General features: G+C 26.8%; 1 protein-coding gene across 2 annotated transcripts; it reads right to left on the reverse strand.

Moving 5' to 3' along the window:
• On the reverse strand, positions 1-25,985 carry LOC122859667 (protein groucho-like). Of its 2 annotated transcripts, none has more exons than XM_044163362.1 (11): positions 25,503-25,985; positions 15,113-15,210; positions 14,250-14,313; positions 13,552-13,596; positions 10,714-10,851; positions 5,570-5,849; positions 5,002-5,027; positions 2,736-2,876; positions 2,065-2,618; positions 1,057-1,936; positions 1-309 (listed from the first exon to the last, which is right to left on the reverse strand). In XM_044163362.1, exons 1-11 carry the CDS (start codon positions 25,563-25,565, stop codon positions 202-204), a joined length of 2,397 nt encoding a protein of 798 aa, XP_044019297.1. In that variant the 5' UTR covers positions 25,566-25,985; the 3' UTR covers positions 1-201. The 2 variants fall into 2 exon arrangements, with proteins under 2 accessions (XP_044019297.1, XP_044019290.1); XM_044163355.1 differs by having other exon boundaries at positions 2,724-2,876; positions 25,503-25,971.
• Between the last annotated feature and the right edge of the window lie 616 nt (positions 25,986-26,601).

Raw genomic sequence — 26,601 nt, forward strand, 5'->3', positions numbered from 1 at the left:
AATAACAACAACAATGATATTGATGATAATATGTAATAACATTGATAACTATATATTTACAGTAAAAGTTAAATTTTTATCATTGTTTAACTTTTCATTATTATATTGTAGATTTTAAATCTTCAATAATATTATTTTTTTTTCTTAAGACAATTATATCTACACGTTGTCAACAATCAATTTCTTTTTTTTTTTTTCTTTTTAGTAAATGACTTCATAGACTGTTGCTTTCTTATCACCTGAACCTGTTACGATGTATTTGTCATCAGCTGATATGTCACAACTCAACACTGACGATGATTCCTTTGACTGAAAAAAATAAATAAATATTTGTTTTAAAAAATATACATAATACTATTTTTTTTTTGTTTTTATTTTTATTAAAATTGACCTATTTTAAAAAGGCGGCCAAAGTGATATACACTTAATTTGTTTTGGTTGAGATAAATTTGTTTTTTTCAACTGGGTAATCAATATCAATATTAATTAAAAAAATTAATTAAAAATTATTAAATATCAAGTGGAAATATTTATACGTATATGCTTGATACTTTTTTTTTTTTTATTTATTGCGGTTAATTTTATATGTAATTTTATTTTTTTATTTTTTTGTAAATTCAATATTCTTGTTATAGGAAATAGTGTTGAAGAGCAAATGTTGTCGATCTGAAACATGATTCCCATTTGAATATGGCAAGTGGGTGGAATACTCGCATGTAAACATGAACACTCACTCGAGGACGTTGTTACGCCGAGGCAAAACAAGAGTGCTTATGACGCTCTCTTTGGCGAAAATTCAATTTTTAGCATACACCAAAGGTACTTGAGAATTTATACATGTTGCAAATAATTATATACAGAAATTATATCAAGTAAGTTATTATGAATATGATTTAATTTAATGAAAAAAAAAAAAAGATAAAGATAATTTCAGCAAACATATATTATAATACAGATATAATATTAATGATCTATTAAATTTGATTATTATGATAAATAAATTTATTCACGATGTAAAATGTATGAGAAAATAATATAATTAAGTAATTTATTTACCTGGAATATTGATGCTCCATAAGGTGTACGCCATGCATTTAATAAATTATCTTTTCCTGTTGAGACAAACCATTTTCCACATGATGCAAATCTCAATGAAAGTACACATGATTCATGTAAATGAAGTTCATATTTATCAGGTTTTGTTGCATGTAATACTTCGACATTACTATTTTCCATACCAACAGCAAGCCATTCACCAGTTGGACAATAACCAAGTGAAAATATTTGTGATGAAAAATCATGTTGTTGTAATTGTCTACCTTCTCTTAAATCCCATGATCTAACTGTATTATCAAGACCACCAGTCCAAAGTTTTGAACCATCAGCAGATATATCAATACAAGATGCACCATCAGTATGTCCTTGAAATTGTCTAACAAGTGTTTGATTATGTAAATCCCAAACTGCAATATGTCCATCACTACAACAACTGAAGCATACTTTTGAATCTGGTGATATTGCCAATGCATAACATGCTGGTGCTGATGATGTTAGCTCAGCTTTTATTCTTGGTGTTGAACTTGCTAAATCCCAAATACTAAGTTGACTTGCTTCACCACCGACAATTAAAGTTCTACCATCTGGTAATAATTTAACTGATCTAATATAATTATCACGTTGTAAACAATCTAATTGTGATACTGGTTTTGCTGTACCACCACTACCCTGTCCAATATCCCAAACTTTAACACAACCTTTACCACCAGTATAAACATATTTTGTTGGATTTGATATCGTTACAGCACATACAACCTCACCGTGTGTCAATGTATTTATTTGTCTAGCATGACGTGGAATTCCTGGACCAACTAATGCATCAGGTGGAAATGGTACTGGTTGCATTTGACCCTCACCTGGTACATGAAAACTATAAGCACTAAAACACACACAAAAATATAAAATTTATTTTCATTCAACCCTTTAAATTAAAAAAATAAAAAAATTATTTAACAAAAAAGAAAAAAATAAAAATTAATTTAAAAAATTGATTAATTAAATACTTACGGTTTTCCACCAGGTACACCAATTGATCCTGGAGGTGCTCTCATTCCATTATGTGGATCATACATTTGTAATGCTGATGCTGGTGCTCTTGGTGCACCATAACCATTGTATCCCATCATATCAACATGTGGATGAAGTTGTCCACCAGGTGGCATATGATGTGGAGCTGGTCCAGGTGGATAATGATTTGGATATGGTCCAGCACCACCTGTTGGTGGTGGTGGTCCTTGTGGTAATTTATTTGAACTTGTTGCTTTAGCACCACCACCACCACCACCACCAGCTGATGTTGGTGTCAATGGTTTTGATATTGGTGTTGATGGTTTTTCACGTTCTTCCATTTTTTTAGCTGATGGTGTACTTGCATTACTACTTGTACCACTACGTGGTGAATGTGGTGGTATATCTTTTTTAACTTGTACATTTGAATTATGAGATGATGATTTATCTAAACCATTTTCACGTGGTGATGATCTACCATTAACAGCTGGACTTGTTGGACCTTCACTTGCATCATCAACAACTAAATCTTGATCACTTTTTTCACCATCACTCTGTGTATCAATTATTATTAATTAGCTTTTTTTTTCTCTTTTTTTTTTAATTAATAAAAGAAACAAATATAAAATTTGTTGATTTTTTTTTTGTGGATTATTTACCGAGATACTTACATGTCCAATGTCTTTATCTTCTTTTTTCATTTTTTTAATATGCATTGGATGATCATGATGATTTTGTGAATGATGACTGTGATGTGATTCTTGTGGTGTTCTTGGTCTACTATATTTATCACCAGGTGATATTGAACTACGCTGTAATTAAAAAACAATAATAACAATTAAATTAATCATCTTTGATTGGTGTGATTTTAGAACAACATATAAATTAGTAATATAGATTGAAAATTCAATCACATTTTAAATAAACTTTTGCTTGTTCACTCGCTTCGATTTCATTGAACTTGACAAAATTAATTAAAATCGTATTGATGTATCTATACGATTGTGCAAACGTTCAACTAGCCGCATTTTCAATTACCATCCAATAAGTGACCCAATATATATATATATGAATATATAAATTTCACATTGAATGAAATTGATTGGGCATTTGTCAATTAACACATTTTCAATACTATCCATTATTATTATCCTTATCATACCACAACTGAATGATCATTTTACTAGTCACATAATCGTGGTCATTTCATCAATTCAATGATTTGTTCTCTTTAATTAATAAAAAAAAAAAAAACAATATGACGATATAAAAATACAATCTAACATTTCATTTTGAGTTATTATTCGTTTCGAATTGTGATACATGCAATATGTATTCAATCCAATTTATATAATTGATAATAATCGTAATTTCACATGTAGATATATACAAGAGTGAGCATGAATAGTGGTTTGCTTTGATGAATTAATTATCGGCTTCTTCTTCTCGTTAAATATATATATCACAACCACACTGAATTTTGAATATATAACATAATGGTACTCGTCTATAATTGGCAATCGAAATGTGTTTTACTCGTACTGTAAATTGATGGATCAAAGTTACTGACAATTCGAAAATTTAAAATAATTATCAAGCTTAATTTCAAATATATATTTTAAATAACTTTTAAATTACTATTAAATGATTTCATGATTTAATAATTTTATCACTAATCCATCAGTTAATTTTAAACTTTTTCATATATTTTATTAACAAAAATGAATAACTCAAATGAATATTGTAAATTGTTTATTATCAATCATTATTTTTTTCTATTGACTATTTTAATTTAAAAAAAAAATATATAGATAAACAAATGAAAAAAAGAATGTATATATAATAAAAAATAGCTATTGTAAGAATAGAGGATGGCAAGAGATGAGAGGTGGCAGTGATTATAGGTATTTGTAAAATAATAGGAAGGTGCTGGATGTGAAAAAGCATTATGGAGAAACAACGAATGAAGAGGATAAGACAATAGATTGTCGAGATGGAAGATGAGACAGCTACAGAGCGGTAAGAGGCGCTTTAAAGTATTAAAGAGGTTTTATTTTGCCGGGAGGAGATGAGGTGTGCAGACAAGAGGAGATAAATAGACATGAAAAAAATAAAAAGAAAAAATAATAATAAAAATAAAAAAGAAATATAATAATAAAAATAATAAAAAAAGAAAGGAAGATATGTACATTCATGAGTACATTTGTAAAAAATAAAAAAAGATAAAATAGAATGGCAAAAGAATATGAGTGGGCGTCGATGGGCGTTTCGCGGTTCTACGATGATTACAGGCTTGCCAAACCTATAATACTCATCTCTACCATATCCTCCTGTCACCCCCCTTAGCCACCCTACTATCTCACAATTTTTTTTCAATTTTTATTTATGTATTTATTTTATATATATTTATTTCTCTTTTGATTTTTTATTTTATCTTGTATACTTTTCTCTCAGTGCACATCAACAAATGTATTTTCATCATCATATAAAATATATCCCTCGGCGCATTTGTGTCTCTTTTAACTTTATATATACCTTATGGTAAATCGGATTTTACAATGTACAACCTACATGATCCTTTTTGATAAGTGACATTTGTATGTACTCATACATCACACTAGGAGTCACATCACAATGCTCACTCAAATCTCATATGCATACTTGGCCGCAAGTATAGAAATAAAAAAAATATTCATCTAAAGGGATTTTCATCGAGATAAAAAAAATTTATATATATATGAATTTATTGAATAGAATATTTATCAAATACTTTTTTAAAATGTATTTATATTTTATTGTCATGATAAATTTTTTATTTTGTATTTTAGTATCAAAGTTTATCGAATTAATATTTAATAATCAAAAGTTGGCAGAAGCAATTTTACTATAGAAATTTTACTATTTTTTAATAGATAAATAAATAAATAAAGTACTTACATGTCGTTCTTCAGTTGAACTTAATCCTGCAACAAAAAAATAGAAAAAAAAATTATTAAAAATGATTTTTAAAATAAATATGAATAATTGTTAAAAATAAAAAACCACCAATCAAAAATTACAGTTTAAAATTTGAAAAAAAAAAAAAGAAAACAATGTATGTGTGTGTTGTTATTTTTTATAATTCATTTGTATTATTATATTTATATTTTTGTCGACATTTATTTGCGCGATATGGCCATGCAGCACATACTGTGTTTGTATGTATGTCAATGTTGTAGATATACATATGCACATGGCGTCACCAACTCTATGATAATACCAATATAACGAGGCTTGACATACGTTTCCGTTAAAGCTTGTATGAATGATTTTCATGCATATTTATAACCGCGATTTTCACAAAACCATCAAGTTCCGATTTCACAATTCCTCGCCTACGCATACATAATAAATATGCATTGAATATACAAACATAAATGCTTTGTATCAATTTTTATATTTTCATATTGAAATTTAAATGTGACATTTAATTATATAAATAATTTAAAATAATAATAAAACATACCTCCATTACTCTTGAGATCATCTGGTTGACTTCTATGAAGTTCTTGTTTTCCCAGCATTGATAATGGATGAGCAGGTGTACCACCAGGAGTTGGTGCTGCACCAGGATTTAAACCAAGACCAAGAAGTGAAGCGGATGCGGATGTGGGTACTGGTAAACCACCAGCTGGACCAAGACCAGGTAAACCAGGTAAACCAGGATGTGGTCCCATTGCTGCACCCGGTGGTAATTGTTGTGCATGCATCTGTTGTAATAATCTTGGTATATCTGGTCTTTGTTGCTGTAATTTTAAAAATTAATCATATTATTATTATAAAAAATTTAAAATAAATCATTATTATATAAATACAATGTAATTGAACGTTTTATTTGGGTAAAATTTGCAATCACATTGACCAAAGAAATACTTAAACATTAACAAGGGTGCCACACCCTCATTTACTGGATAAGGGTTTACGACAAATGAAGGGGGTAGAGATATATATAACAGAAGTGATTAAACGCAACAGCATGTTGCATTTGTGCACGCTCTCACACGTGTCAACCCCCGTTTCCGTTGTCCAAAATACTCCCACAATATATATATATAAACAAGGGACACAATTTACATCAGGAGATAGTTATAGTAACCACCACAGTTTGTTGGATAAAGAGCCAGAGAGACAGAGAGAAAAAGACACAAGAAGATCTGGCATTTTGGTATAAAATCGACTTTAGCTCACCCCTGTTTGACAAATACATATGACATTGATGTCGAGTGACATACCCTCAGGTCATAAATGTATATACATTAGACAATACACACACACACGTATATATATTTATTTTCATTTAAAATCACGTTGTTATATGGGTATATATATAACATCTATAAAATCTTTCAACAAAGTGTGAGAGCACATATTGGGGAGTAAAAAAAATTTAAGGGTAACTTGATGTATCTCTACCCTTGTGTGTATATATATTCCCCTGGCATCTCGATAAACTCGTTACGGGCGCGAGAATCCTGCTTATCACTTAGGCATTTAGGGGTGAATATCCAAGTATTATAATAACCCATCATTCAGTTTTTTCTTTATAATGTATATCTATAGTTTTTATGCTTTTATTCATGTTGGTTGTATATTTAGAAAAAAAAAAAAATAATAATAAGGGTGAGGGGATAATATAATATACATAAATTTTGAATGGCAACTGGGCATGTTGCTCTGAAGCAAGGTCAAAAAGAGAAAACAACCCCTGTTCAACCAATTGCGATATTTTTTCTATTTTTTTTTTTTGCTTTTTGTATAAGAGGGGTTGGTTGAATTGGTGGCCACACACGCCGTTACCGGCTGTCAGAATATACTTTCCCCTCGTTGATCTATTCCCCCCTCATCGCCCCCTTGGCCCATATGCATTTACACAAAAACACTCACATCTATTTATCTTGATACACAAGGGGGTAGATCACTGTGTCGAATGCTGAAGGGTGATAGAAACCATGGGGAAAACGATTGGAACGAATTTTATCAGGACAATGTCAGGGAGAAAGTTAAAATTGGGGAAAAAAAAAATAATAGAGAAACAAGACACAATGAGCGACACGGGTATACACAATTTATTCGTTATAGCATGTAATTCGTTGGGGAATTAACTTTTCGTAAGGATCGGAGAGTGCATTAAGCTCATTGGAAATTAAAAAAGACCTCCAACTGATTTAGGCTTGCTGGGTCTATCTGTGTGTGTGTGCAAGTATACTTTACTTTTACAATTTTATGTACTGATTTTTTATTTTTATTTAATATTTTTTTTTTCATAATTCATCATATATTTTACATCCCTTTCTTGTTGGTGTTTTTTTTTTTTTCTCACCCCCCAGTGTCATGACAAATAACACCCTGTATTTGTTCACTCATTTTCTTCATTGTTATAAAAATGACTGACACTACCCTAGTTGAGTATCTATTTTAATGTTTATTTGCTCTTTATTATGTTGGAAGGATATAATGTTAATTTTTTTTTTTTCATTTTTTCTTTTTACCTTTTTAGTTTTTTTGTTATTTGCTTGCACAGATGTGCTCGTATTGACATGTAAACTTTTAAAAAATTAAAAAAATAAATTAAATGTATACAAGCCAGTAGACTGTAGTATTTTAATTCGTCACAGCAAAGGGGAGAATTTAATTTTATATATATATAAATCTTTTTTTTTTTTTTTTTTTTATTTTCCACTTGATTTACAATAAAATTACAGTTGATTTGATAAATATATTTAAAAAAAAAATTATTATTTCATTATCAATTGTGATTTGATCAAAGTAATTTAAAATTAATAATTTTAATATTAAAAATTATTTTTATTGATCAAATAAAATTGTTGAATAATTGTGCATCAAAATATTCACACTCAACAAACATACAAATGAATTTTAAAATTATATTTAAATAAAAAAAAAAAAAAAAAAACATGAACAAAAAGCAAAAAAAGGTGGAAAAAATAAATTATATATATATTGTCCAACCAACAGTATTCACGAGACGCAACGTAATGGTACAAAACGAGGTTTAACACACCGTGAATAATCTGGTGCATCGATGTGTGGTGAAAGCAGCACACAAATGCACAGTAACAGCAGTAGCAACGCGACAACAATACTAGAAAAATAAAATTAAAAAAAAAAAAAGGGTTGGGGGTAGTATACTGGTACCTGCAAACTTTATTGCATTCAAAATATAATGTTGATGGTATTGGCATGAGTGAGTGAGATGACTAGTCCACATGGACACAGATGATGATAATATAAAAGTGGTACAAACATACATACACAAGAGAGAAGAGAATAGTAAATCACTAAAATTGGGAAAATATATGTATATGTATATATTTATAACAAGGGTGCAAATCAGCCTCTCTACCCCCTTGATCTAGTGTCTGCCAGCTGGCTCCAAGTTGATGTGTGTGCGGGGTGTTATTAAACGAAATATTGATTCAACCCCTGTTTACCAAGTAATACATATTCATGGGGTTGATGCTTTGGTCTGTTTGTCTCACCCTCTTTCTCTTTGCCTTGCTATATATAATTTTACATCATCAATGTATGCGTGTATATACTATTTCAACTCTCACAGATATATGATGTATATGATTTCCGGCCTTTGGCCTTAGTCAAAATGTATCTACCACCCTCTTTTTAAGCTCATAGAGTACAATCAACCAACCAACCCTACTAGATATACATCTTTATATCTATATCCTTTTTATTTCTATCTCTCTTCTCAATTCTCTTGTTCACTTCTCACTTAACCAAAGCCATCACCTCATCATGCTCTTTATATAATATATGTGTATTTGTTATTATCAATCTGATGATGCACGCATGCAAACGCCTCGTGGCAATGTTGTACACGTGTACATGGACATGTCACTATTTCAACCAGTTGTTTAATCATATATGAAACTATCAAATTGTATGTGTGTGCACAAGTATTGATGCAGTCTTGTAATTAGAGTACTCATACTGCCACTGCTGCTGCTACTGCTGCTACTGCTGATGCTATTCTACATGCACATGTAGATTTAAACATTAAATTTATATTTGTTTTAGTTGATATTAATGTTGTGATGCACATCAAACATGTAGTTCTATTTACTGATAATAATATTTATGATAGTTGTTGTTTAAAACTTGGTAAACATTTTGTTGTGGATGATCATTGTAATATGCTATTTTGGCAGGTAATTATAACGAGTTTTATTTTTATTTTTTTATTATACATTTATGTAAGTGAGTAATTGTTATGTCAATTTTAAATATTTTTTAATCAATTATACATATGAAATTTAATCTAATTGTGTGGGTTATAAATATCAATGTCAAAATATTATTCATGAATTTTCAATATTATACAATATCCAAGAAATCAAGTTATGTATATAGTGTTGTCAATGTTTATAAATAAATATGAAATATCTAAATATACATGAATTTGAGTTTGTTTGACCAAGCGAAAATATGAATAGAAATATATATAAATGTTTTTTGTTGCAGACAAGTTTTTATTTCCCAAAGCGCGATGAACTCGTACAGAACAAATTGGATTCTGTCGAATTGGATTCACATTGGTGTGTATATATTTCATGAGAAAAAAACATAAAAAAATAAATAAATGACAAGAGAGGGTCAAACCAGTATATCGACAACGAGCAAAAGTCAATTTCCAGTTAATTTTATATTTAATAATATTTAATTGATGAAGAATAAATTCAGTATGAATTATTAAACAATAAAAAATAATTATTAAACATGTTTTAAATACAAATATAGTTATTAAGTAATTTGCATTTTTTGATATTAATTATATAGTCATTAGTGTAAAAGAGGTCAAAGATAATAATCAAGTAAATTACTAGTACAGATTTAGATTGTCGAAATTATGATATTTCTAGTTTATAGATATATAGAGAAACTCGACAAATTATTCACGTCACATGGTTTGTACCAAAATCTATCCAACATCATCAGCCAAAATAGCATTATACACATAGATACATAAATATATATATATGTGTATCAGTATAGCAAGCAAGAGTACAAACTCGGAACTCAATTATACAGGGACCACGCTCGAATGCCAATTTCATCGCTTATCTGTGTAATACACACTACAAAATAAGTCTGATGATATATACATGTATAGGTAACACACACAATCATCGGTGTCGAATAACGTGCGCTACTGAATTTCAATGTTCACATCGATAGCACATCATCCATATCCTCTATCATCCCTCACACTTTCAAATTCTATCTCTCTTTGGCGCTCTTGCTTTTCCAACCGTGAATCGATTAACAATTATTACTATATCCGTGAATGGATGACTGTTGCGCATCGTCAAACACAATTAAAATTATCAAACTTTCAATAAATGTATTTGAAATGTACGACGATAAAATAATATTGTTTTAAATCATTTAAAACAACATGTCATTGCAAATAATAAAATACATGGATTATTTTTCCCTCTTTTTTTTTTTTTTTTTTCTTTATGCGATGATTAATAAATTGACATTTAAGGGATAATTATTTATTGACAGAGAGTAATATTAATGATATATAGAAGGATATTATTATTGAAAAAAAATTTGTATTGTATAACTTACCCCAACAATGGTATTGAGTTCGGTCATTGTTACTTGCTTTGCTCTGTCAACAGCAGTGACCACCTGCTGCTGATGTTCTTGAGACAAGAATGGCAACATTTGGTGAATTATTGCATTTAGTCTTTTTGATATCTCTGTCTGTAAATTGAAAAAAATATTTAGTATACTTTGTTGGAAATAAAATTAATTAAAAATAATATTTTTTTTGATAAGAAAAATATATTTGATGATGAGACTAAAATGTTTTTGTGCCTAACTTCTTTTTTTTTTTACTTAATATTTTATTACCAGTGATAATTTTTTATATTAATTTTTATTAATATACATAAGCTGATTTTTTTTTCTCTTTATCTTCTTTATATTTAGCCTCTGATTTTAAATACATTAAATTATTTAAAAATACTCAACTCAGTGGGAGATTACACGTCGCGTAGGCCAACTATAAATATTTTTTTATATTTTTTAATATTTACGTAGCAACGTACTGGGAATTAATATTTTTTTAAAAACTTTCAAAAATTTTAGAAAATTATATATATTAAAAATTTATGATATCATTGTTTGTATTAAAAATGTGAAGATAATAAATTTTAATTAAAAAAAAAATTATTTAGCTTTATATTGAAGGAAAAAATATTGATGTAATAAAAAAAAAATGTATAAATAAATATTTAAATGTAAATTTGTTAATATCTGTTTTACACTTGATTTAATATTATTTTAATGTATTTATTTTTTTATTTTATCATTTTAAAATCAGTTTAAAAAATTATTCACGCATTAATGCGTAGAAATAACTTGTACAAACTTATTTTGCATAAAAAAAAAATATATATTAATCACCAGACATATGGTGATTAAAATCGCGAGAATAATAATATTCCAATTTACTTGATAACGTCTCACCAAACTTATCATTAATCTTTTTTTTTAAATAAATATTTGTATGACGAGTTGTTATCAGTTATTGTATTTCTTGAAAATTTATATTGTCAACAAAAGAAACAGGTGAACAAGCAGCGAGAAAATTACATTCAATAAAAGAAAAAAATATCATTCAAATGAAAATTACGTATAACGTTAATAATATTAAACGATAATAAAATAGTTAATTATTAATTTAAACAATAAAATAAATAAATGAAAAATTTACTCGTTGAAAAAATAAATAAATTATATATCAATTAAATTCAATTAGAATGAAAATATAAATGCAGCGTTTAAATAACTTATCAAATAAAACATATCAGCCTATATATTTTAATAAACTCATTTATAATAATTATCAATAAACTAGAAAGTTTAAATATATTATCATAATTGTCAATAATTAAAATACTCGTATAGAAATATAATTAAAGAATTTTTATTTTATTTCATAAATAATATTTCAACACTTGTTTAAAACTGGTTAGAAATTATTATAAAAAAAAAATTTATTTATATTTTTATTTTTAATAAATACTGTACTAAAATTTATAAATAAATAAATAAATAAATGAATAAATGAATAAACGGAAATACAGTCTCGAGGTGTTATTTATTTTTATTTAAAAAAATTTTGTTTTGATTAGTATCGCGAATGAATGTATCACAGCAAATGCAATTAGATTTTTTTTTTTTTTTTATAAAAGAATATTTTATATATAAATAAATAATAATAATGAATAAAATATTATTTATAATGAATATACGCGAATGAAAATAAAAACGACGACGGTGTTATAGGTACATGTAAAAAAGAAAAAAATGAATAAATAAAATAAAATATAAAGGTATAAAGATTGCAAAACATTTGGATAGTTTTAAACCGGTTTGAAAGTACAGGCATGAAACCACGACGAGTGTGTTAATTCACAGGTGTAAGCGTAGCCATTGTTATTAATCGAGGAAAGCGCTTGCTGAGCCGCACCTCGTAAAAGTAATTAGCCCGTTATCCTTGCCACAGGGGAGTATCAACTGTTTGTATGTACATACACTATATACATGTCTACATAATAGCCACGATGCTAGAGGGGCAAATTACTAAAATAAAAAAAAAGCCACTTATAATTCTCAACGAATATAAAATATATTTTATCCACGTATATTAATGCAAGTAAAAAAAAAAAACAAAAAAATTATTTTACATATTTTAAATATACACGTAAATAAGGAAAAAAAAATGTTTTTTTTTTTTTTCATATATTATTTTGTTGAGAAAAATATAATTAAAATAAATATAATTTGTAAATATGTAAAAAATAATTTTTGATAATAAGAATTATAATGTTGAGTGTTTTTTAAATTTTTTTTTGATTTTTTTTTTAAATGAAAAGTTGATTATTGATAAGCTATTATGTACACATCAATGAGAAATAAATACAATGCGCAATCAATGCTGATATTGCGCTGAATGAATTAAAAATTTACATAGTTTATTTTTTTTTTTTAATGCCTGATTCACACAACTGTAAATTTTTGCAATCTCACTAATCACATAATTACATAGCGAGTGTTATTTGACTGTGGATATTTATAAGCGTGATATAAACAATAATTGTATTTTTTTTTATTGTTTTTATCATAATTATTATTAATAAAAAAATAAGTTTAAATATGTTTGGATTAATACGCGACTGTTTTATGAAAATAAACTATGAAAAAATAATAAATTTGTTTACTTGTTGTTTAATGATTGTTGTATTATTTTTAATTAAAAATTTTAATTGAAATATTACGTTACAATGTAGCGTTAATTTTGTATATATATTTTTAAAAAAATTTGCATCGAAAAAAAGAGTATTATGTTTTTTTCTAATTAATAATTTTCATCGTAATTGAATTTTATTTTTTTACCTGTTTGTGCATTTCCACGTTGAGTCCATATGACATTTCGTAGTACTGAAAAAATTGAAAATAATTTAAATTAATTTAAATATATTATTCGATTTAAATATAAAATTACTGTTAAAATATATATTTAATTAAAAAATAAATAAATATAAAGTCAATTATAGAAAAATAAAAAATTGAATTGATGTTTTAATGGAATAAAAATTTTTTAATTCAAACAAAATTTCAAAAGATATATAGTAGCTCAAAAGTTTTTAATTTAATGGACCATTAGCCTGATAATTATCCGAGTAAATTAATTGCAATAAGAGTGAGCTACTTGCTAAAAGAGTCATCTCGGTGAAAAAAAAAATTTTTCAAAATAAATAAAGAGACCAAAGTGGTAATGAAAAATGATGTTAAATGAGAGATGAAAAAGAAAAATTGTATTTCTTGTATAATTTAACTTTAAAAAAATATCATCTCTTGTTCATTGAATTATTTAATGAATTTTATTTTTATAATTGAAGCCAAGATTTAATTTGCCATTAATTATATCGATTAGTTAAATAAATGATGAAAATTTTACTCTTGAATTGAATATAATTGGACAATTTTAAATTATCAATTTTCTTATTTTAATTTCATCATTCTCACGGTGTTTATTTTCATTTAAAATAAATATAATTCAATTTAAATTTGTTGTTTATTAAATATCTTACCATGACATAGTGTCGTTGCACTTCAATTTTATCTGATGCTAATTTTTCACACTCGAGTTTCATACTGAAAAAAAAAAAAATAATGAAATATTATTGATTTTGGTATTGTGTTACAATGTATGTACATTTATTCTTGTAATTTTTTTTTATATATAAAAGCAATACCCTAAGGTAGTACAAGAATATATATATAAAAAAAAAAAAAAAAAAGCAAGCCAAGTAAATAAACGATGAGAGTGAACAAAGTATAAGAAAAAGAATATACAGAAAGAAACAATAGTAAAAATAAAATAAAGGGAATATAACACGTAAAATAAGGAAAAAAAAAAACTGGTAAAGTGCTTTGACTTGAAATATAAATGAAGTTCGTTGAAACAGTCTTTTTCTGTGATGATGCTCGAATTTTCTATAGTTTTTTATATAAAATAGAGTAGCTAAAGTCCAAGAAAGCTTGGCTTGCGTGTTAGCTTTTTATTTTTTTATTTTACCCGTCAGCTGTATTATTTCCCGCGCTTACTTTGAATGCACAATTTAAAAGTACCAAGAATAAAAAATAAAAAAAAAAAAATTGTATAATGTAAATGGATAAGAAAAAAGATGTTAAAAATCTATAAAGCTTAAAGAATTTGCACAGAAAATATTAATGCTAAAAGGGAAATTAAAAGCATCTAATGAATTTTCAATTTACTGAAAAAGCTTTTATTTTTTTAACTGAAAAAAAAAAACATACAATATAAATATATAAAATATTCAAATACCCTCATTACAAAGACTAAACGATTTAAACTTTGATTATAATCATCAAAAACAAAAATAGGCGTGTATGAATATTATTAAAATATTTAAAAAAAAAAGATGCTTACTTGTGATACTGTGCTTGAAGAAAATTAAACTCCTCCTTGATTCTATCACATGATTCGCCAACAGTAAATTTAAATGGCTGGCCAGGTTGTGGTGGTCCCTAAAAGCAAAAAAAAAAAAAAAAAAATTATAAACATAAATACGCTAATCTCATGTTAATGAAACATAAAAAAAAATAACCTCAATAAATAAATTTAAGCCTATTTTCACAGGTGAAAAAAATATATATAAATTTCAATATATATTTCCAAGTAAATGATGATAAATTTTTCATTACATCATGTATATAATTTAACAATAAAAAAAAAAAAAAAAAAACTACATACATCTTATAATTTATAAGTATAAATAACATCATGTATGATAAATATTGATTGCATTTTTCTGTGTAACATTATGAACAAACAAGTCTATATAATATTTACAGTAGTCAGACAAAAAGTGTGAAAGTATTCATCATATGATGCCTTGTGTCACAACACACATACATATCGAATGATTAACTTTGTGCAGCTGCAGCAAGTATACTCATGAGTAGAACAGCAAATAAAAATATGAAAGAAAAAAAAAAAATTATCCTTAAAAGCCATCAGAGCATCTGTAGAGCAAAGGGAAAAAAAAAAGAAACAAACAAATAAAAGTAAATACTTTTTAGTATGTATGATACAACCGGTCTTATCTTTGTTCCTCTTAAACTCGTTTATGTATTCAGTTCAGGTACAAAACACAAGTACCACCACTACCACTACTACGTCATCTTGGCAAGACATATTTTTAAAAAGAGTACAAGTACTCAATGTATATACATAAGATGATATTAACAAAGTGAGTGTATTGGAAGGGAGAGTAAAGAGGGATGAAATCAGGCTCGTGCACGTTTATTGATATAGTAACACTGACTGGTGTGTGTGTGTATATATTATTCAAGTTGATGATTGGTTTGATGGTGATCAAATGATCAGGTGGTCATGATGATGACGATGCTGCTGTTGTATAAATGCATATATAAACACAGAGAGAGAGAGAGGTATATATAATGCAAGCAAGATAATCATGAGTGAACATGGTCCACAATCGACAGAGACAACTAAAGCAAGTGTTAATTACATGTTTGTGGTGTCCGGTTGGATTACACACAACAATATAGCCAAAACTATGGGACACTGTATGGCTGACCAATGTATCCCACTAAAATTTACACACCAATGTCATGATGCATGTTACCAACGCATTGACTACATTTATATATTTTGTATATAATAATACATTTAAAGTCATCATCATATTAAACCACAGTTTAATATTTTTTGTAAATGTCATTTATAATTTATAGTTTTGAAATTTACATCAAATATGGCATTGTATGTTTTAATAATTATACTGTGTATATATTTAATATTATAATTAATTTTTTTTATTTAAATCAAATATACTGAGAATTTATATTGAGTTTTTTTTTTGTTTATATTACTGAATGGCATGATAATGATTATCAGAAATGAGGTCACAATAAACGTGATAAATATAATAACTAGTCAAAAATTTATTCGAGTGTATTTTTTTTTATTTTTTATTTGATCTTAACTGGAGTGTTAATTTATATTTTTTTTTAATTTATCATGAGCATGGATAGTAAATTGATTTTACAAGAAAGCAATGAATTAATTTTTTTTCTTGTCTCTTGATTTGTTTTTTTTTTTTTTTTACTGATTATACAGAGATTCTTTCTTGTTACTTAAATTTTTTTATGTATAATTTTTTTTTTTTTTTTTTCGACGTAATTTTTAAGATGGTAAGCTAAAGCTAATTGCTACTGATTTGAAAAAGAGTCAAATGTATATAGAATAGACTTTGTAAGGAGTAATAAATAAATTTAAAAAAAAAGCTGAGAGACAAACTTCTGGATAAGCAAAACTGGTTTTAAATTTCGAAGGAAGTAAAGAGCATGAATCAAGTATTTTTTTTTTTTATATAAGTTAGTGTGAAAAGAAATTCGTGGAAGATGATGTGGAAATATGAAGAGGATGAGGTTAAAAATGCAGTGAGTGTAAAAGAACCTGGATAATAAAGATGAAAGAGGAAAAAGAAACGAGATAAATATACTTGAAGATATATTAAAATTCTCAGAGAGTGTAATACCAGTGGTTGAGTTCACTCGACTGTTAGAGACTTGACATATGCACATGCAAAATATCCTCATCTTGTGAACATATACTCTCGTGCAAATAATAATCAACATCAACGTCATTTGCTGTCGTTCATTATGCTGATGTGTTTTACTCGAATAAAAAATAAATAAATAAATATATACATTTTGACATTATAATTATATTGTCATGATGAAATTTTTTTTTTTTTTTTAAATTTATGCAAAATAATAATTTGCAAATATATACACAACTAATTTTAATTTTTAAATTTTATATTATTGATAAATAACGATATATATATATTTCAAAAACGTAGAGTCGGACTTAAGGTCGTAGTCAGAGTCGGACTTAAGGCCGGAGTTAGAGCTAGCGCAAGTGGATATTGTTGAATTTTAAAATTTGAGTGTTCACTTATTTAATTGTGTTATTATTAATTCAAAGAGTTCATTTACACATATTTAGATCAAACTTGGAATCCATATTTAAAAAAAAACGTAAAGTCGGACTTAGAATCAAAGTCAGAGTCGGACTTAAGCTCAGAGTTAGAGCTAGCGCAAGTGGATATTGTTGAATTTTAAAATTTGAGTGTTTACTTATTTAATTGTACTGTTATTAATTCAAAAAGTTCGTTCACACATATTTAAGTCGAACTTGGAATCCATATTTCAAAAAAAACATAGATTTGGAGTTAGGGTCAGAGTCAGAGTCGGACTTAAGGTCAGAGTTAGAGCTAGCGCAAGTAGATATTGTTGAATTTTAAAATTTTAGTTTTCACAGAGTTCATTTACGCATATTTAGATCAAACTTGGAATCCATATTTCAAAAAAAACATAGTGTCGGAGTTAGAGTCGAAGTCAGAGTCGGACTTAAGCTCAGAATTAGAGCTAATATAAAAATTATATATCAATCAAAAGAGGGATCTAATTTACTGATGAAATTAATTTTTCCATATCTTGCTAAAGTCGGCATCAACTGGACAAAGCAAATGTCAGTATAATAATAAATAATTTAAAATAAAAAATAAATGGAATGGAATTGTAATCACGTTTTATATTCACGTATATATGCGGCTATGATGAGGTAAAAGTATAGTGAGTATATATATATAATATAAAGTGTGGAAACGAGGCCGAATCATGGGGAATGAAATGAAACACCTCAACCAGGATAGAGATGGGTTGACCACAAAAGAGCAAGAGGGGAAAAGAAACGTGAGGGTGCAAGCATCAGCAGTCGAGTAAGAGGATAGAACACGTTGCAGAGAGGATCGTGGGATTCAAAGTGGTTACGGGATGAGGGAAGTCGTGGTTTTGTGGTTATCGTGGTTGTGGCAGCAAATTGAGATAGTTCGCAAACCACCGCTAGCCACGCTGACCCAACCTGCTGGCAACAGCATCAGCATTGACCAATGTTATACATATATATATAAAATACGAAATATTTTGGCTTAAAGTCATCAATGATAAATGGAAAATTTCCCATTGAGTTTATCATCAATTTATAAAGCATATTATATACATTAAAATTTTCTATATATAATAAACTCACTATATTAAAATGTTAACTTTAATTTGAAGTTAAATTTTATATATAATAAATTGCAGCAAGAGCAAAATGAAGTTGTTTAAATACTAGAACAATAATATATATTGTTTATAAAATTTATTTTATAAAAAAATACAAAGAAAAACGATAGACAATGATTGTCGGTATACTTTAGAGTCGGTTTAGTTTGAGATATTTATATGTAGAGAAAGGGCACCAGAATTTTCAGTGATTCACGATTCAAGCTGTATTTGCTTGACTCTCTGTATTCGTTTGTTGGTCCTTGCTCTCATTGTTTGAAGAACGACTGGGATACCGGCGTTGTGCAAACTCCTCATCATTGCGAACATTGCAGTGCCACTACAGGATGTATATAACATACACATATACACATATAAAATTGACTGTGTACTTGCCACATATCAACCCACTACTATTCCCCTTTTAACTTGCAGCTATAACGTTTTCGTATGGATATACCCGCATGAAGGCATTGTGAATGAGTGCACTTCTATTTAAAATAAAATCAAGATTTTTTTTTTTTTTATATTTTTATATAGTTGATGCTATCCATAGGTTTTTTTTAAATGGTTTTTTTAACAGACAGTCTGACAGTCGATTGCATTGAAAAAAAACAAAAAACTAAAACACAAAAAATTGAATGTAAATAGAGGAAAAAAAATAAATTACTGGATCAGTTTTTTTTTTTTTTTGTTTTGAATAACTCGTAGGATTTAAAATGGGAATTATTTGCTTTTGTTAATTTTATATATATGTGTATACGGGTTGATGGACATCATACAGCCAATGAATTAATTGAAATTAAAGTATCTGCGGGTTTGGTGTATTTTTACATTACAAACATGTTGTTACCCTTAATGAATATATTTTTTATTCAACAATTTAAAATTTATTTATTTTAAATTCAAATTGAAATTCAATTTTAAAAATTCATTGTACCACTTGTTAATGATATTTGTACAAATGTTTAAATAAACATTTATAATTATTTGAATAATTTATTGACCGAGAAAAAAAAAATTGATATAAAAATAAATAGTCAAGTCATAGTAAGGTATAAAGTTGTATCAACAATTCATCAATTTTTTTTATATGAACCGCCATCAACCAACTGACTTTAATATCCTATTATCAATTGACTTGAAAGACTACAATTCCAAAGTCCCTTATATCTATATAAACATTTTTCTTTATTGTAACTTGAAGCTTTGATCTTTGACCTTTTTTTGCTTCATTGGACACCGGGGTATATCCAGCAGCACCAGCAGCAGCAGCCACTGAAGTGTTAAGACTCGGGGAAAAAACAAGCTTACTATATTTTTTTCCAGATTTTCTCCCTTTTTTTTTTTTCACCTTTACGGTATTTCATGATCACAGCTTATATCCTACTGATATTGACAATAAAAAAAAGTTGGTTTGTGAAACATAAAAGTTCCACACACATAAAAAAAAGGGAAATAAAAAAATCTGGAGCAGTGTATACATATAGAAAAATAACACACCAGTAATCTCACTGTGTCTGCTAAATAGCTGCCTATATATATGAAGACTATAAAGAAAAAAAAAATAATAAATTTTTGGTCAATGGCGTTCACATCAAGTATGCGTATAATAAAATAGAAGGGGCGACAGGTCCTTCAGAAGAGTCGCTTCTATTTTATTTTATTCCCTAAAGGGTCTCTCTTTTTTTCCCCATGGGTCTCATTGTTGGTTTACGTTTCTACGAAATACAGTATACACGATGAGATGTCTGTAACAAACCAGCTGTTTCCGTCCCCAACCATCTAATTTTTTTTTTCTTCTACATTTCATTTATCTTTTTTTTTCTCTCTCTCGCTCATTTTTACAAGCTCAATTTTATTATAATACAGACACATATATACACATATTTATATATCTTTATTTTTTTACCCTCATTTATAGCCAACTGCTGATTCATGTGCCTCACGAGGGCCATTGTCGACCACTAAAAACTGACGAGAAATTCTTTAATGCACCGCGAGTGATCTTGAAACTGCCTATACTGGTGTTGGTTTAAATTGAAGGGACATTTAATGGGAACACATCAACGAACGAAAAGTTGGATTAGGTAGGTATATTATTATTTTGATTTATTTTTTTTTTAATCTATGAGGGTATGTGTACAGGCTATGTACACATTATGTGCCTTTATATGCCAAAGGGAGATGATGAAAAAATTATAGCTAGAGGGGAAAATAATATGTATGTATGTTGCTGAGAATATAATAGAAATTGGAGCATTATGCAGACACAATTTCAATGAGACAAATATATAAAAAAAAAAAAACTTTCACACTCGTTTAATTGCAATGTATGAGGGTGCCTATGTTTAATAAATATAATGAGGTTTATGGTATGGTACTAGTGATGATGTGATGGTGCTCTCATATAACAATTATTATAATCATTTGAAATTTCAAAAGTCATAAAATTTATTTTATATTTGTGAATTATGTATCGTTACTTTTTAATAGCCATTGTGGCTGACTATTATCCACTTGTACTACTTGTTAAAATAAAGAAAAAAAAATTAAAATTATTTTGTTTATTAAACAATGATTTTAGTGGTTATTTTTGAAAATTAAATTGATGAATTATTATTATAAAATGAAAATATGAATTTATGATTAATTTAGGTCATTTGTTAATAAATTTAACTTGAATTTTTGGATGTGTGCTGTTATTAGTTGTTAAAAAAAATTTGATATTAAATTTCATGTATTTTTTATCAGTTTGTTTTTTTGGCAGAATAATATTTTAACTGTGCCAAAACGATTAACCCATCTTTGTCATCAATTTTATTCCAATGTTAATTATAAAAAAATAAATTTTAAATTTATACAAATAAATAATGGGGCTTATTCATACTGGAGAATTATAATTTATCAATTGTTCATTTATTTTATATTTTTTTTTTTGGCTAAATCTTATGTAAAAAAACATTTATAAAAAATAAAAAACCTTTTTTTTATCTGACACCTAATCCTAATTTACGATCTTCTTTCGTGATTTTTTTAAAAAAATATATTTTTTTCTCTTTATTTGTTGAACAAATGTAAAAAATTTAAAAGACGTTTTATACTCGTTTTCAAAACACTGTGCTCAAAAGCATTCACAATGGTTTTGTTTATCTTTTTTTTTAAATGATAATCATTCTTATTATTATAACCAAGGTTACATGGATTAACGGAATTTCGATAAATTTTTATTGGATAATTACTAAGCAATAAAAATTAATAATGATAAATAAAAAAATTAAATAAAAAAAAAATTGTTCTGTAGAGATTCCGACACGTAAAAAGAATTAATAGCTATAAAACGTCGTTGATTTAAATCTTTTTTACAAAAAAACATAAATATTTTACGATGATATGTTGTAGAATGTTCTGAAAATTACAATCCTTGAAAAAAAAAAAAAATAATTATAATTAAAATAGACTGTCATAAAAGTTGTTCTATGACTAAAATATAATATTTTTCATAATAAATAAAAAAAATAAATAAATAAATAACTATGAAAAATATAATTTCTTGGAAAATTTAAAAAAAAATATCAACAATAATATTGTTTATTATTACTTTGTGTTGGAAATTTTTTTTTTTTTTTATTTATTTATTATTAAATGATGCAATGATAAGTGTAATCAATAATTGGAGTAAATGTTTCAAGTGAAAGTCCACAAATGTGTGCACGAGGTTATCATCATTTTGAAGAAGACGATAATATTTATTTATACTATTATTATAAATTGATATACAATATATAAATAGTAAATAATTGAAGACCAATGAGCGTGTTTATATCGACAAACGGAAACCATAAAAAAAAATATATAAAATTATTATTATTATTCATCTGACGTGAATGCCATATGTCGGAGTAAATGCAAACAATATAAAAAAATTATCTTATCAATAAACAAATATGGTATTTCAATTGTGTATATATGTCAACAAGTTCTAGAGCGATTGCATCAAAATACAGACACTGTATTTATCAACTTGGATATATTTTTTTCCAACTTTTGTCAATTGACAAATAGTGATAAGAATAATTTAATAATAAAAAATAAAAACAGCAAAAAGTATTTTTTATTTGAATGATTCAAATTATCATGATAAAAAAAAAAAAATAAAAAAATAATTAATCATGAAAAAATTTTAGCTATATTAATTTAAATATATTTATAAAAATAAAATTATAAAAAGAAAATTATAATCTATTGAAAATTATGTTTTCCGATAAAATCATGGTTTTTTTTTTTTTTTCTTTTTTAATTCAACAAAAGAACGATTGTTTAGTCATGGTAGGTTTAGTGTCCAAGATAATCTACAGAAAAAGATATATTATATTTGAGAGATGAAAAAAAAAAAAAATTGTATTTTTCTTTTTTTTTTTTTTTTGAAGCTTGGCAAAATAGACGAGACAACAAGAAGTGCCTCTCTTGGGATAAAAGACACCATGACAACGTAAATCCCCACTGGGCAAGCTAATACATATCCCATGCTTGTCGTGTTCAGGTTATTCTTTTATATACTATTTTTTTTTTTTTTTTATTTCTTTCATGTATTATTATTATTTTTTTTTCTTATCCCCGAGGTCGTCCCACAGGCACCTGTGTTTACCCTGGCACACTTGGAATTGGTGGACCCCTCTTTCCGTATCGTTTTATCTTTCTAAGTTATTCTACCAGGGTCCCTGTCTCAGTCGGGGCCTTAGGTCTATAACATTTACTCTTCGTAAAATAAGAATTTTAACGGTTCCAACGAATAAATAAAAAAAAAACCACCACTACTACTACCTTACCCAAGGCCTCCCCTTTCCAAAAGTAGGCACTAAAATGTTGTTATATAAATGTTTTTTCATGTCGTTTCTATTTTTCATATAACAATATATATTTTTTTTTTTTTAAACGATAAAATTTGTCAAAATTGTTTCATTTATATTTCTTTTTTTATTAAATGTGATTTAATTTTTTTTTTTTTTACATATTTTTATTGCTCTGGTACAAACGCGATATTCCGTGCTCAATGTGACCGGATTTGCATGAACGTGCAATGCGTGATTGGTTAGAGAAAATTTTGTGTTGAATTCTGTGATGCATGGAAATGATTCTATTTACATTCTACCAACGTTTTATCCTTTCAAACCGGTTATTTACAATTCAACGAAATATTATTTAAACGTCATTCAAACATAACTATATTTGTAGTTTTTTATATATACATTTGTCGCTACCAAGTATGTACACCAGTGTCAATTATGTTGTTACATTAAAATTTACATTTTACATGTATTGATAAATTCAATAAAGTATCTAATGCACACTTTGATATAAAATAATATATATATAAAAAAGCAATTTTAAATACAAGTTTCTGAGATTTTATTTGTGATTCCGTATGTTAAATTAGCATAAATCACATTTGTTTAAATAATCAAACTTGCAATGGCTGCACCTTGAACAAACATTATACAATTATACAATTATCAACACATTTTATATGGTTTCAAAATCTTCACAGAGTTAGGTTTCCATTGAAAATAAAATAAAATACAATAATACAAACAAAGTTAGTTAAACCTAATAAATAAAAAAAAAAAAAAAAATTTATTTATCTGTCTGTATTGAAGATTATATTATATACCAACAAAATTTATTTAATTTTTTTTTTTTCATTTTTTTATTCATTCGAATATAATCAAAAAAAAAAACAAAGTGAAGGATTAAAAAATATTGACATAGTGTTAAAAATGGAACACGGAAAATATAAACAATGTCGAGTTGTTAAATAAAAAAAAAAAAAAAATTATACATATCTGGTTTAATGTTTTGCTTGACAGATATATCAGTGATAAAAAATATAAAAAAGATCTCATCATTTTATGAAAAGAATATTTATATTTTTGTTATTTATTTGAGTTTTTTGATAACAATGACGAAAGAGTTTATTATTATTGCATAAAGCGTTAAATAAATGAGCTAAATAATTAAAAAAAAAACAACTTGAGACTATTATTAATTCAGTTATCGAGAATATATGTGATCTTTGGTCTTTTATATTAACTGTGCCGTCGCTCAGTGATATTTTTATTTACGTTTTTTTTTTTTCCTTTTAAATATATATTTTTTTACTAGTACTTGTGTTTGTCAATATACCAATATTAACATCAATAAATACAAGTAATATTTTTTTCTACTAGATATATAAATTACCTGGTAAATTAAATAATAAAACAATGCAAAAAAAAAATTATAATAAATAATCATTGACCCTATTTTATAAGGAAATAAAAAATTGTCGAGGAAACGTTCATCTTATTCGTTATTCATCATGCATTTTTATTACATGATGAATAATAAATAATAATTATAACTCATTATCATATCATAATACAATGAGTTTAAAGAGAGGTTAAAAATATGCGCAAGAAATTTTTTTTTTATCATTGCAAGAAGGCCATGAATGAAAAAAAAAATCAACGAAACTAACAAAAAAAAATCTCGGAAATTTTTAAGACTCATATCTTGATATGCATGTAAAATTATAAATATAATAATAATAATTTTAAATAAACAAAGCTGTTTACAATTATATATATCAAGTTAAAAATATTTTTAAAAATTTGAGTAAAAATTTATTTAACACTTACCGGATGGCGTGCAGCAGCTGCCGCAGCCACAGCTGCAGCATTAATACCGGCGTTTGGATACATCCCTTTACTTTTTTTTCACTTCAAAAGTTAAATTACACGAAAAAAATATACGTAGTTACACACCTGTACACTGTATAAATATTAAATCTCAACTAAATTACACAAAACACTAAAAAATATATAAACAAATCTTTTTTTTTTTCAAAACAAAATATCTTCACAATTTAACACACACACAAAAATGCGTCATTTCTCATCATAGCACTTCACTATTATCACTTAGCACATAATAATATCTAAAACAATGTATCCAATTGGTGTTCACAAATAATAATTTACTCCGTTTTTTTTAATCAATCGTCACACAGAATAAAATATTGTAAAACAAAAAAAATAATCAGCAAAGTTTAGAACTATATGATTTTTAAGAGACGTTATAAAAAAAAACGACCCAACTTCCACAACGGACGGGAATCAACTAATCACACACCGGAGCAAGGGGAACTTTAGCGTTGCTCCCACCTAAAATCCAACTGCACGAAGAGAATGTTCGTTCGTTTGTCTCCATCTTTCTCACTCTTGCTGTATTATTTCGCGCCACAGTTTATGTGTTAAAACCACGTGGTTTCATATCACCCATCTTTTTTTTTTTTACTCTTCTATGTTCAGAGCTTTTAAAGCTTATACATAAACATAGTCGTTATAGCGTGCTAACACATTCAAAAAGCTCGTTTTTATTTTAATTTCTTTTTGTCAAAAAACTTTTACAAATGATGCTTTTTAATATATGATTTTTTTTTTTTTTTTTAAGCTTTGTGCTTGCAGGGATTTATCAATAAGAGTATGGTATATTTTTTTTATACTTGGCTATATTTTATAAATCCAGTGGCAAGTTTTGTGGTGGTGTTGTTTCTTGTGAGGTTATTTTTTTGTGTTGTATTTTGTGGCAGACTGCTTCCTTCAATTGCAACTGACTTGTACTTAGTACACATAAGTATATAACTGTGCTTAACACACACACACACTTTTCGTTATTTCCTTTCCCACCTTTATTGCATTTTTTATTACTCTAAAATACAATTTTTTTACACTTTTT

The sequence above is a fragment of the Aphidius gifuensis genome, linkage group LG1 (genome assembly GCF_014905175.1).
Source record: "Aphidius gifuensis isolate YNYX2018 linkage group LG1, ASM1490517v1, whole genome shotgun sequence".
Classification (NCBI taxonomy): Eukaryota; Metazoa; Arthropoda; class Insecta; order Hymenoptera; family Braconidae; genus Aphidius; species Aphidius gifuensis.